We start from the raw sequence: 13,647 nt of genomic DNA, 5'->3' as shown, positions 1-13,647 counted from the left end.
GGACTTCCCCAACATTGGGAACATTTTTCCTGCATCTAATCTGTCCAGTCCCATCAGAATTTTATACGTTTCTATGAGATTCCCCTCTCATTCTTCTAGATTCCAGTGAGTATAAGCCTAGTCGATCCAGTCTTTCTTGATAGGTCAGTCCCGCCATCCCGGGAATCAGTCTGGTGAACCTTCGCTGCACTCCCTCAATAGCAAGAATGTCCTTCCTCAGGTTAGGAGACCAAAACTGTACACAATACTCCAGGTGTGGCCTCACCAAGGCCCTGTACAACTGTAGCAACACCTCCCTGCCCCTGTACTCAAATCCCCTTGCTATGAAGGCCAACATGCCATTTGCTTTCTTAACCACCTGCTGTACCTGCATGCCAACCTTCAATGACTGATGTACCATGACACCCAGGTCTCGTTGCACCTCCCCTTTTCCTAATCTGTCACCATTCAGATAATAGTCTGTCTCTCTGTTTTTACCACCAAAGTGGATAACCTCACATTTATCCACATTATACTTCATCTGCCATGCATTTGCCCACTCACCTAACCTATCCAAGTCGCTCTGCAGCCTCATAGCATCCTCCTCGCAGCTCACACTGCCACCCAACTTAGTGTCATCCGCAAATTTGGAGATACTACATTTAATCCCCTCGTCTAAATCATTAATGTACAGTGTAAACAGCTGGGGCCCCAGCACAGAACCTTGCGGTACCCCACTAGTCACCGCCTGCCATTCTGAAAAGTACCCATTTACTCCTACTCTTTGCTTCCTGTCTGACAACCAGCTCTCAATCCATGTCAGCACACTACCCCCAATCCCATGTGCTTTAACTTTACACATTAATCTCTTGTGTGGGACCTTGTCGAAAGCCTTCTGAAAGTCCAAATATACCACATCAACTGGTTCTCCCTTGTCCACTCTACTGGAAACATCCTCAAAAAATTCCAGAAGATTTGTCAAGCATGATTTCCCTTTCACAAATCCATGCTGACTTGGACCTATCATGTCACCTCTTTCCAAATGCGCTGCTATGACATCCTTAATAATTGATTCCATCATTTTACCCACTACCGATGTCAGGCTGACTGGTCTATAATTCCCTGTTTTCTCTCTCCCTCCTTTTTTAAAAAGTGGGGTTACATTGGCTACCCTCCACTCAATAGGAACTGATCCAGTGTCAATGGAATGTTGGAAAATGACTGTCAATGCATCCGCTATTTCCAAGGCCACCTCCTTAAGTACTCTGGGATGCAGTCCATCAGGCTCTGGGGATTTATCGGCCTTCAATCCCATCAATTTCCCCAACACAATTTCTCGACTAATAAGGATTTCCCTCAGTTCCTCCTCCTTACTAGATCCTCTGACCCTTTTTATATCCGGAAGGTTGTTTGTATCCTCCTTAGTGAATACCGAACCAAAGTACTTGTTCAATTAGTCCGCCATTTCCTTGTTCCCCGTTATGACTTCCCCTGATTCTGACTGCAGGGGACCTACGTTTGTCTTTACTAACCTTTTTCTCTTTACATATCTATAGAAACTTTAGCAATCCGTCTTAATGTTCCCTGCAAGCTTCTTCTCGTACTCCATTTTCCCTGCTCTAATCAAACCCTTTGTCCTCTTCTGCTGAGTTCTAAATTTCTCCCAGTCTCCGGGTTCGCTGCTATTTCTGGCCAATTTGTATGCCACTTCCTTGGTTTTAATACTATCCCTGATTTTCATTGATAGCCACGGTTGAGTCACCTTCCCTTTTTTATCTTTACGCCAGACAGGAATTGTTGTAGTTCATCCATGCGGTCTCTAAATATCTGCCATTGCCCAGCCACAGTCAACCCCTTAAGTATCATTCGCCAATCTATTCTAGCCAATTCACACCTCATACCTTCAAAGTTACCTTTCTTTAAGTTCTGGACCATGGTCTCTGAATTAACGGTTTCATTCTCCATCATAATGCAGAATTCCACCATATTATGGTCACTCTTCCCCAAGGGGCCTCGCACAACGAGATTGCTAATTAATCCTCTCTCATTACACAACACCCAGTCTAAGATGGCCTCCCCCCTAGTTGGTTCCTCGACATATTGGTCTAGAAAACCATCCCTTATGCACTCCAGGAAATCCTCCTCCACCGTATTGCTTCCAGTTTGGTTAGCCCAATCTATGTGCATATTAAAGTCACCCATTATAACTGCTGCACCCTTATTGCATGCACCCCTAATTTCCTGTTTGATGCCCTCCCCAACATCACTACTACTGTTTGGAGGTCTGTACACAACTCCCACTAATGTTTTTTGCCCTTTGGTGTTCTGCAGCTCTACCCATATAGATTCCACATCATCCAAGCTAATGTCCTTCCTAACTATTGCATTAATCTCCTCTTTAACCAGCAATGCTACCCCACCTCCATTTCCTTTTATTCTATCCTTCCTGAATGTTGAATACCCCTGGATGTTGAGTTCCCAGCCCTGATCATCCTGGAGCCACGTCTCCGTAATCCCAATCACATCATATTTGTTAACATCTATTTGCACAGTTAATTCATCTACCTTATTACGGATACTCCTTGCATTAAGACACAAAGCCTTCAGGCTTGTTTTTTTAACACCCTTTGTCCTTTTAGAATTTTGCTGTACAGTGGCCCTTTTTGTTCTTTGCCTTGGGTTTCTCTGCCCTCCACTTTTACTCATCTCCTTTCTGTCTTTTGCTTTTGTCTCCTTTTTGTTTCCCTCTGTTTCCCTGCATTGGTTCCCATCCCCCTGCCATATTAGTTTAACTCCTCCCCAACAGCAGTAGCAAACACTCCCCCTAGGACATTGGTTCCGGTCCTGCCCAGGTGCAGACTGTCCGGTTTGTACTGGTCCCACCTCCCCCAGAACCGGTTCCAATGCCCCAGGAATTTGAATCCCTCCATGCTGCACCACTGCTGAAGCCACGTATTCATCTGCGCTATCCTGCGATTCCTACTCTGACTAGCACGTGGCACTGGTAGCAATCCCGAGATTACTACTTTTGAGATCCTACTTTTTAATTTAGCTCCTTAAATTCGTTTCGTAGGACCTCATCCCTTTTTTTACCGATGTCGTTGGTTCCAATGTGCACCACGACAACTAGCTGTTCTCCCTCCCTTTTTAGAATGTCCTGCACCCGCTCCGAGACATCCTTGACCCTTGCACCAGGGAGGCAACATACCATCCTGGAGTCTCGGTTGCGGCCGCAGAAACGCCTATCTATTCCCCTTACAATTGAATCCCCTATCACTATTGCTCTCCCACTCTTTTTCCTGCCCTCCTGTGCAACAGAGCCAGCCACGGTGCCATGAACTTGGCTGCTGCTGCCCTCCCCTGATGAGTCATCCCCCTCAACAGTACTCTCAGCAGTGTATCTGTTTTGCAGGGGGATGACCACAGGGGACCCCTGCACTACCTTCCTTGCACTGCTCTTCCTGTTGGTCTTCCATTCCCTATCTGACTGTGGACCCTTCACCTGCGGTACGACTAACTCGCTACACGTGCTACTCACGTCATTCTCAGCATCGTGGATGCTCCAGAGTGAATCCACCCTCAGCTCCAACTCCGCAACGCGGTCTGTCAGGAGCCAGAGGCGGATACATTTCCCGCACACGTAGTCGTCAGGGACACTGGAGTCGTCCCTGAGTTCCCACATGGTACAGGAGGAGCATAACACGTGACCGAGCTGTCCTGCCATGACTTAACCCTTAGATAGGCAACAACAATGCTAAAGTTTACTCACTGTTATAGAAGAGAAAAAAGAAAAACAACTCACCAATCACCAGCCAATCACTTACCCCCTTGGCTGTGACGTCACCTTTCTGTTTCTTTCTACTTCTTTTTTGCCCTCTCCCTGTAGCTGCACAAGTACGCCTTTTATACGCCTCTCCACGCACCTCCTCGACGCTGGGCCCCGGACTCCCTGCTGTGCCTTTGTAGGCCCCACCAACGGACCTCCTCGACGCTGCTCCCGACTGCCGCCGACGCTGGGCCACGGACTCCCTGCTGTGTCTTTTATAGGCCTCTCCACGCACCTCCTCGACGCTGCTCCCGACTGCCGCCGACGCTGGGCCCCGGACTCCCTGCTGTGCCTTTTATAGACCTCACCAACAGACCTCCTCGACGCTGCTCCCGACTGCCGCCGACGCTGGGCCCCGGACTCCCTGCTGTGCCTTTTATAGGCCTCACCAACGGACCTCCTCGACGCTGCTCCCGACTGCCGCCAACGCTGGGCCCTGGACTCCCTGCTGTGCCTTTTATAGGCCTCTCCACGTACCTCCTCGACGCTGCTCCCGACTGCCGCCGATGCTGGGCCCCGGACTCCCTGCTATGCCTTTTATAGGCCTCACCAACGGACCTCCTCGAGGCTGCTCCCGACTGCCGCCGACTTATATGCCTCTTCCTTGGATTTAACACTTTCCCTAATTTCCCTCATTAGCCATGGTTGAGCCACCTTCCCTTTTTTACTTTTACACCACACAGGGATGTACAATTGTTGTAGCTCATCCATGTGATCTTTAAATGTCTGCCATTGCCTATCCACCGTCAACCCTTTAAGTATCAATCGCCAGTCTATCCTAGCCAATTCACATCTCATACCATCGAAGTTTCCTTTCTTTAAGTTCAGGACCCTAGTCTCTGAATTAACTATGTCACTCTCCATCTTAATGAAGAATTCTACCATATTATGGTCAACTCTTCCCCAAGGGGCCTCGCACGACCAGATTGCTAATTACTCCTCTCTCGTTATACAAGACCCAGTCTAGGATGGCCTGCTCTCTAGTTGGCTCCTCGACATATTGGTCTCGAAAGTCATTCCTTCTGTATTCCAGGAACTCCTCCTCCACAGTATTGCTACCAGTTTGGTTAGCCCAATCAATATGTAGATTAAAGAACGAACTTGCATTTATATAAAGCCTTTCACGTCCACGGGACGTCCCAAAGCACTTTACTGTCAAAGAAGTACTTCTGAAATGTAGTCACTGTTGTAATGTAGGGAAAGGCAGCAGACAATTTGCACACAGCAAGGTCCCACAAATAGCAATAAGATAAATAACCAGATAATCTGTTTTAGTGGTCAGTATAGGCCCAGACTTCGAGAGAACTCCCCTGCTCTTCTTTGAATAGTGCCATGGGATCTTTTCACATCCACCCGAGGGGGCAGACAGAGCCTCAGAGTAACATCTCGTCGGAAAGACAGCATCTCCGTATCATCCTAAATTATGTGCTCAAGTCTCTGGAGTGGGGCTTGGACCCATGACCTTCTGACTCAGATGAGTGCTACCCACTGAGCCAAGGTTGACACCTAGTCAACCAAAGTATGAATTTCAGGAAATCTTTTGTCATGAGAGATTTAGTGTCATATAATGACTACAAAACCATATTTCGTTTAAGTCACAGAATGGAGAAAAATCACACACGAATCTTGGACTACAAAACTGTGTTGCTGTACTTAAAAAAAACAGAAAACAAAATTAAAACATCACAAGAGCTCTAATAAATTAAAGTGACAACAATCTGCATAGAGTAACTGCACTACCGCTGTAATTTTCCATTTATCAACAAACATGGGATAAGTTGCTCTCCAGTTTTGGCTAGATGTAAAACAAAGCTACTCATCAAGTTGCATGGAAACTCAGTGATTATTCCTCCACCTCTAACGCTTCACAGATTCTTCCTCTGCCACATTTGATCCTTTGTAGTCTGTTGTAGTTCTTTCCCACCCCACTAAAGGACTGTCTCACTCTACATCAAAATAAGTTGTGTTTTATTCTTTTTTGGGATTAATTTCTCGGTTTAATGTTCATGTAATGTCCTTCTGAGACTGAAACGTTGTTATATTCCAACTTGACAAATACTGAATACACTTTATAATCTCTTCACTCCAGTAATGTCTAAAAACAGTAGTGATCTAGAAACATAGGGCCCAAGTTTACACACGATAAAAAACGGGCGCCCCTTCGAGCTGGGCGCCCGTTTTTCGCGCCGAAAACAGCGCCTGAAAAAAAAACCCGCGATTCTGGAGCGCCCTGTAGCTCCATGTCTGCTTGGCGCGGCGCCCAGGGGGGCGGAGCCTACCACTCGCGCCGATTTTGTAAGTGGGAGGGGGCGGGTACCATTTAAATTAGTTTTTTTCCTGCCGGCAACGCTGTGCGTGCGCGTTGGAGCGTTCGCGCACGCGCAGTGTGAAGGAAACATTGGCACTTGGCCATTTTTGTAGTTCTTTGTAGCTGTTTAATTTTTGAACATTTTTTAATAAAAGCACATTGCCATCAGCACATCAGCACTGAGGCTTCTTGCAGCAGTGAGAAGGCTGCAGGAAGCCTCAGAAAGTTGAGGCAGCCGTTTCCCTCCCCCTCCCCGCCCGCCGTCGGGAACAAACGGCTGCCTCCTCCCCCCCCCCCGCGGGAACGAACAGCTTCCTCCTCCCCCCCCGCGGGAACGAATGGCTGCCTCAACTTGTGAGGCTTCCTGCAGCATTCTCCCTGGGTGAAGCACTTTTCACTTAATCTTTTCTTTGCTTATAAATTTTTATTCAGGTTGGATTTATTTGTATAAGTATAAATAAGGATTTATTATAGAATTTAATGACTTCCCTTCCCTCCCCCTCCCCCCCCCCCCCCACCTCGTTCTGGACGTCTAATTTGTAACCTGCGCCTGATTTTTTAATGTGTAGACAAGGTTTTTTCAGTTCTACAAAAATCTTCACTTGCTCCATTCTAAGTTAGTTTGGAGTACGTTTTCACTGTGGAAATTTTGAAATCAGGCATCAGTGGCCGGACACGCCCCCTTTTGAAGAAAAAATTCTGTTCCAAAGTGAAACTGTTCTAACTGACTAGAACTGCAGAAACAAAAATATGGAGAATTGCGATTTCTAAGATAGTCCGTTCTCCACCAGTTGCTCCTAAAAATCAGGCGCAAATCATGTGGAAACTTGGGCCCATAGAAATTTACAGCGCAGAAGGAGGCCATTCCGACCCATCGTGTCCGCGCCGGCCGACAAAGAGCCACACGGCCCTTGGTCAGCAGCCCTAAAGGTTACATATAAACCTATGAACAATGACGGAAAGGCAAAGAGCACCCAGTCCAATCAATCCGCCTCACCACAACTGCGACACCCCTTATACTGAAACATTCTACACTCCTCCCCAACCGTAGCCATGTGATCTCCTGGGAGAGACAAAAACCAGATTAAAAACCCAGGCCAGTTTAGGGAGAAAAAATCTGGGAAAATTCCTCTCCGACCCATCCAGGCGATCGAAACTAGTCCAGATCATCACCCTGGCCGTATTCTAATCCCTGCAGTACTTACTATTATATCTGCTCCGCCCAACAAAAGGTCATCTAGTCTAATCCCAATTACCAGCTCTAGGTCCGTAACACTGCAGGTTACTGCACTTTAAGCGCCCATTCAACCATCTCTTAAAAGTGGTGAGGGTTTCTGCATCCACTACTCTTCCACGCAGCGAGTTCCAGATCCCCACAACCCTCTGCGTAAAGAAGCCCCCACTCAAATCCCCTCTAAACCTTCCACCAACCACCTTTAAACTATGCCCCCTCGTAATAGACCCCTCCACCAATGGAAATAAATCCTTACTATCCACTAAAGTGGGATAGACTATTTGGAGCAGGGTGAGGGGAGTCTTTAAATGTATAGCATAATCTTGAGGTTCTGATCACTACAAAGTTTACCAAGCTTGTAAATTTGCACACTGCTCAGTCTTTGCTGTAAATCTACAACTTGCATTGGCATAAGCATCTTATAACATAGAAAAAACACAAGGCACATCACAGAGCTGAGGAAAAAAAATAGATGTCAACACAAAGAATGAGATACAGGGGGATTGACAAAAGCTTAGTCAAAGAGGTGGGTTTTAAGGAGAAAAGGAAGGTGGAGAGGCAGAGTGGTTTAAGCTTGCAATTCCAGAGTGTGGGGCCTAAGCAGCTAAAGTTACGGCGGGGACTGGTGAGGTAAAAGGGAGAAAGTGCACAAGAGGCCAGAGTCAGAGAAATGGAGAGTTCAAGTGTGAGGGTGTAAAGCCCTAGAGGAAGCTACATAGATAGGGAGAGGTGAGGCCCGGAAGGCATTTCAACACAAGGATGAGAATTTTAAATTCGAGACATTCGGGAACCGGGAGCCAATGTAAACATCACCTCATAACAGAGGAGCATACGGAACAGCACCTCAAGCCTACTCCACTATTCAATTAGATCATGGCTGATCTGTACCTAAACTCAATTTTCCCATCTTTGCTCTATGTCCCTTGATACGCTTATCTAACACAAATCTATCTGTCTCAGTCTTGAAAGTTCAAATTGACCCAGCATCCACACCCTTTTGGGGGAAAGAATTCCGACCACCCTTTGTGTGAAGAAATGCTTCCTGATTTCACTACTGAATAGCCTAACTCTAATTTTAAGATTATGTCCCCTTGTTCTTGATTCCTCCACCCGAGGTAACCACACAGGAATACTCCTATGGGTCTAAAGAACTTTTTTTATTCTATACAATTATTTGCTACATCCTACTTCATTTCATTAAATGGAACGGTTACATTATCTAATAACTGGTACTATTAATGACTGTCAAGCCACACTAGGTAAAGTTGTATCTTTTTATGAGAATTATTTCCACAGAAACATTTTAAACAACAAGTTCACTGAACTGTGGGAAGGGGAGGGTGAGATGGCTTTCAGTAAATGCCTATTAAAAGGAAAATGCTGGAATTTTAAAGTGCAATATTTGATCAACAAAAGATGAAGTTGATATAATAAATGTTACAGTACCTGTAGTTGCTCCAAAAGGGAATCCTGCTGTTTGTCCACTTGTGGTAGTGGTAGTTGTTCCAAACGGGCCAAAACCTGGACAAAAAATACATAATATAGCACACAAAATATTAAGTTAGATGGCACTCACATTTAATTATATTAAATGTTAAACAGTAAGGTTTTGGCATCCTGATGAAGGGTTCCACTCGAAAGACGAATCCCAAGCGTCTCTTCACAGATGCTCAGCAACTTGCCCTGCAAGTCCAACATTGTCTGCCATTAGTTTAAATTTCCAGCACTCCCAGTTTTCCTTTTTATCTCTCGGAAAGGGAAGGAAAGGAAAGTCTAGCGCTGGACTTTTTCTTCAAAGGACTTTTTGTCTCATTTTATAGAAAATGGTAGCCCATGGAGAACTTTTATGGAAGCTTTTAAACATCAGCATTCTTACAATCATAGTGTTAGGCCTCCCTCCCTGCTTGGTAACCACTGAAAGGAAGCACCTAGTCCTGCATCCACAGAACTAGTGGGGTGGGGCATGATTCTGGTCTACTCAGAGTGTCATTCAAAATCCACTTGATCCCAGAAAACTACATTATTGGGCTCAATTTTCCCTAGTCATTGACGCCATTTTTTGGGCACGTGTTTTTTTTTGCATTTTTTTCCCCAAGTTTCCCCCTGCAATCTGTACCGGCGTAACTGACTTAGTTACAATTTTTCTAGGCCAGTTTTTTTTTATGTCATAGGAGGCAGTTCCCTCAAGTCTGCGCTGGTTTTTAAATAATTTTTTGCAGTTTTGCCAACATTTTTTCCTCCTAGGTCGGCGTACCTGGCCACTCCCGAAAAACCTTCTGGCACTTAAGAAAACCAGTGCACATTGAGAAATCGCCGTTGAAAGGCGCCATTGTTTTTAAATCGAAGATTTTGGAGGAAATCAAGAACACTTGTCAAAATCAATAATAAAGTTCAACTTTTTTTTAAACCTGTAAACATAGTAAATGCAAATTTGTTGGATTTCAGAAGTTCTCTCATTTTTTTACTCACTCACATGCCAAAACCAAACGTTTTGAAGGAGGGCTGTAGCTTTGGCCGGCAGAATCAGCCGCGCCCGGACACAGGGGCCCGGCTAGAAAACAAGCCGTGGCGAGGGGAAAAGAGGAGAGAGAGCAAGGTACCGATCGGAAGCCTTCTGGACTGAGGCCAGGGAGCAAAGTGCCGATCATAAGGCTTCTGAAGACTACAATGAGGAGGGAGGAGGGGGGTGGGGTGGGGGAAGAGAAGAAGAGAGAAGACTGCAATTAGGTTAAGGGAAGGGGGGGGGGGAAGAGCGGAAAAGAGAAGTCACAAGACTGCAATTAGTTAAGTGGGGGGTGGGGGAAGAGAAGAAAAGTCACAGGACTACAATTTGTTAAGGGCGGGACGGCGGGGGGGGGGGGGGGAAAGAGAGAGAAGTCACAAGACCTCGAGTGTGGTGCATCCATACAGACCTTGGGGAGAGAGAAAGAGAGAACTACGAACCTGTCCTGCCTGCCTTCCTGCGATTTTGAGCTTCTTTCAAAGGTTAAATTTAAATATGGGGACTATACTGGCAATACCATACCTTGTTGCAAGCCTTCTGCATCATGGTGCTACATAGGAGACAATTGATTTGACATCATCGCATAAGGAACATCAGAGCCCATAGAGTGCTGGGCAGGAGGCCTTACCCACCTCAGGTATATCGAGACAGGCATTCGTACCTCCACCTGAGTGATGCAGACCGTGTCAGAAGGCTGCGTTTGCACAAAGAAGTTGTAACGGAGATCTGTGAGTTGGTCAAAGCACACCTGCAACCTAGAAGCCTCAGGAGAAACTACTTTGGTCAGTTGAAGTGAAGATTACAGCTGAACTTTCATTCTTTGCCTCCAGCTTATTTCAAGCTACAACTGGGAATGTGTGCGCCATCTCTCAACATGCAACATATGTCTGCATTCACCAGGTGACAGTTGCACTGTATGCGCAGAGGACTGAATTCATAAAGCTCCCCATGACAGGGCTGTGGGCTTCTCCTGGATTGATGGCTTCCCAAAGGTACAGGGCTGCATTGATTGTACCCACATCGCCTTGTGAGCGCCTTTGGAGGATTCCGAGATGTACAGGAACATAAAAAGCTTCCACTCCATTAATGTGCAGCTTGTGTGTGACAACATGCATCATATCATATCAGTCGATGCAAGATACCCTGGGAGCACCCATGATGCGTTCATCCTACGCGACAGCATTATATCAGCCATGTTTCAGCAGCAGCAGCTAGAAGGCTAGAGCTGGCTACTGAGAGACAAAGGGCCACCTGGCTCATGATGCCCCAACGCATAACCCGGACGGAAGCTGACCGTGAATACAACATGTCGCACATTGCGACGCGCAGCATCATAGAGAGGACCATTGGCATCTTGAAATAGCGTTTCCGATGCCTGGACCATTCCAGAGGCTACTTGCTGTACTCCCCTGAGATTGTCGGTCAGTTCACTGTTGTGTGCTGCATGCCTTAGCCATCATGAGGCAGCAGCACCTGGTAGTGGAAGACCCACCTGCGGTGAGAATGGCAGATGATAATGATGTGGAAGATGCAGATGACGAACAGGAGGAGGACGACGAGGATGAGGAAACTATGCAAGTGCCTGAGGCCGGAGCATGACAGCAGAGGAGGGCTAGCCATGGTGCCCCTTTAACGATTGTTCGAGCCTTGCGCCAGCAGCTCATCCGTGAACGCTTTGCTGATGCCCGAGGGCTCAGCGACAATTATTCCACATGGACCATGTTTACTGTTTGGAGCTGTTCCGTAATGTTGTGTTGTGTTAATGGAACAAATAATGTAAATGATTCAGTTTTAATGTAAAAGATATTTTATTCAAAAGTTTAACAAACAGTTCTTTTGTACTTAACTAAAATTATTCTTGCATTAAACTTTACTTCAAGATCACTCTTTAAGAATCACTTAAAAACTTTATCACTTACAAACTATTAAACTTGTAAATTTACATAACTTACAAAGAACTTTTAATTTGAGAACAGTAACAACAATAATACTAATAACAACAACAACAACAGCAAGGAAAGGCTGCACCCATCTCCCATCCACCTTATTCTAAAACCGATCGCTGCGCTTGGTCTTAGACACTCCACCACCCCTGCCCGCAGGCGGTGGCGCAGTGTTTCTTGGCTTGGTCCCAAGCTTATTCTTTCTAACATCTTGGGTACTGCGCACCTCGAGGGTGGGGGGCGGCATCGGCGTCAGGCAGCAAGTTGGAGGGCCCGGCTTTGGGCTCTTCAGAGGCTGGTGTGGGGATTGGAGTGGGAGTGACAGTTGATTCCGTCAATGGACGCGGGGTCTGGGCATGTTCCCTTATTGCAGCAGCTAACTCCAACATGCCGTCCCTCATGCGCCCTGACAGTGTCTCAACGACCTGCAACATTTCCTCCCTCATGTTGAACAAAACTGTCTGAAGTACCTGCAACATTCCCTCCCTCATGGTCAGTGACGTGGTTTGAACTACCTCAGACATTCCCTCCCTCATGGCCCCACCACTGGGACCCGCAACCTCGGAAAGTGGGGCCCTGGGTGTGTCTCGCTGCACCACACCACTGGGACCCACAACCTTGGAACATAAGAACATAAGAACTTAAGAAATAGGAGCAGGAGTAGGGTATTTGGCCCCTCGAGCCTACTCCGCCATTCAGTAAGATCATGGCTGATCTGATCATGAACTCAGCTCCACTTCCCTGCCCGCTCCCCATAACCCTTTATTCCCTTATCGCTCAAAAATCAGTCTATCTCCGTCTTAAATATATTCAATGACCCAGCCTCCACAACACGCTGGGGCAGAGAATTCCATAGATTTACAACCCTTAGAAGAAATTCCTCCTCATCTCAGTTTTAAATGGGCGGCCCTTTATTCTAAGACTATGTCCTCTAGTTTTAGTTTCCCCTCTGTGGAAATATCCTCTTTGCATCCACCTTGTCGAGCTCCCTCATTATCTCATCTTTCAATAAAGATCACCTCTCATTCTTCTGAACTCCAATGTGTATAGGCCCAACCGACCCAATCTATCTTCATAAGTCAACGTCCTCATCTCCGGAATCAACCTTGTGAACCTTCTCTGAACAGCCTCCAATGCAAGTATATCCTTCCTTAAATACGGACACCAAAGCTGTACGCAGTACTCTAGGTGTGGCCTCACCAATACCCTGTATAGTTGTAGCAGGACTTCTCTGCTTTTATACTCCACCCCCTTGCAATAAAGGCCAATATTCCATTTGCCTTCCTGATTACTTGCTGTACCTGCATACTAACTTTTTGTGTTTCATGCACAAGGACCCCCCGGTCTCTCTGTACTGCAGCACTTTGCAATTTTTCTCCATTTAAATTATAATTTGCTTTTCTATTATTTCTGCCAAAGTGGATAACCTCACATTTTCCCACATTATACTCCATCTGCCAAATTTTTGTCCACTCACTTAGCCTGTCAATATCCCTTTGCAGATTTTGTGTGTCCTCCTCACAATTTGCTTTCACACCCATCTTTGTATCAGCAAACTTGGTTACTTTACGCTCGGTCCCTTCATCCAAGTCATTAATATAGATTGTAAATAGTTGAAGACCCAGCACCAATCCCTGCGGCACCCCACTAGTCACTGTTTGGCAAACGAAAAATGACCCATTTATCCCGACTCTCTGTTTTCTGTTAGTTAGCCAATCCTCTATCCACGCTAATATATTACCCCAAACCCAATGAGCTTTTATCTTGTGCAGTAACCACTTACGTGGCACCTTATCGAATGCCTTCTGGAAATCCAAATATACCACATCCACTGGTTCCCCCTTATCCACCCTG

The 13,647-nt window shown here is 46.2% G+C and overlaps 1 protein-coding gene across 2 annotated transcripts in view; it reads right to left on the bottom strand.

Annotated features, from left to right (window-relative positions):
- Positions 1-13,647, bottom strand: part of nup54 (nucleoporin 54) — a 108,290-nt gene that overhangs the window by 55,644 nt on the left and 38,999 nt on the right. For both annotated transcript variants that reach the window (XM_070871042.1, XM_070871043.1), the window contains exon 3: positions 8,794-8,868. In XM_070871042.1, coding sequence (XP_070727143.1) covers positions 8,794-8,868 — 75 coding nt within the window. The remainder of the gene's footprint in view (positions 1-8,793; positions 8,869-13,647) is intronic.

The sequence above is a fragment of the Pristiophorus japonicus genome, chromosome 2 (genome assembly GCF_044704955.1).
Source record: "Pristiophorus japonicus isolate sPriJap1 chromosome 2, sPriJap1.hap1, whole genome shotgun sequence".
Classification (NCBI taxonomy): Eukaryota; Metazoa; Chordata; class Chondrichthyes; family Pristiophoridae; genus Pristiophorus; species Pristiophorus japonicus.
The sequence above is the reverse complement of the archived record's forward strand: the minus strand, read 5'-3'. Positions and strand labels throughout refer to the sequence as shown.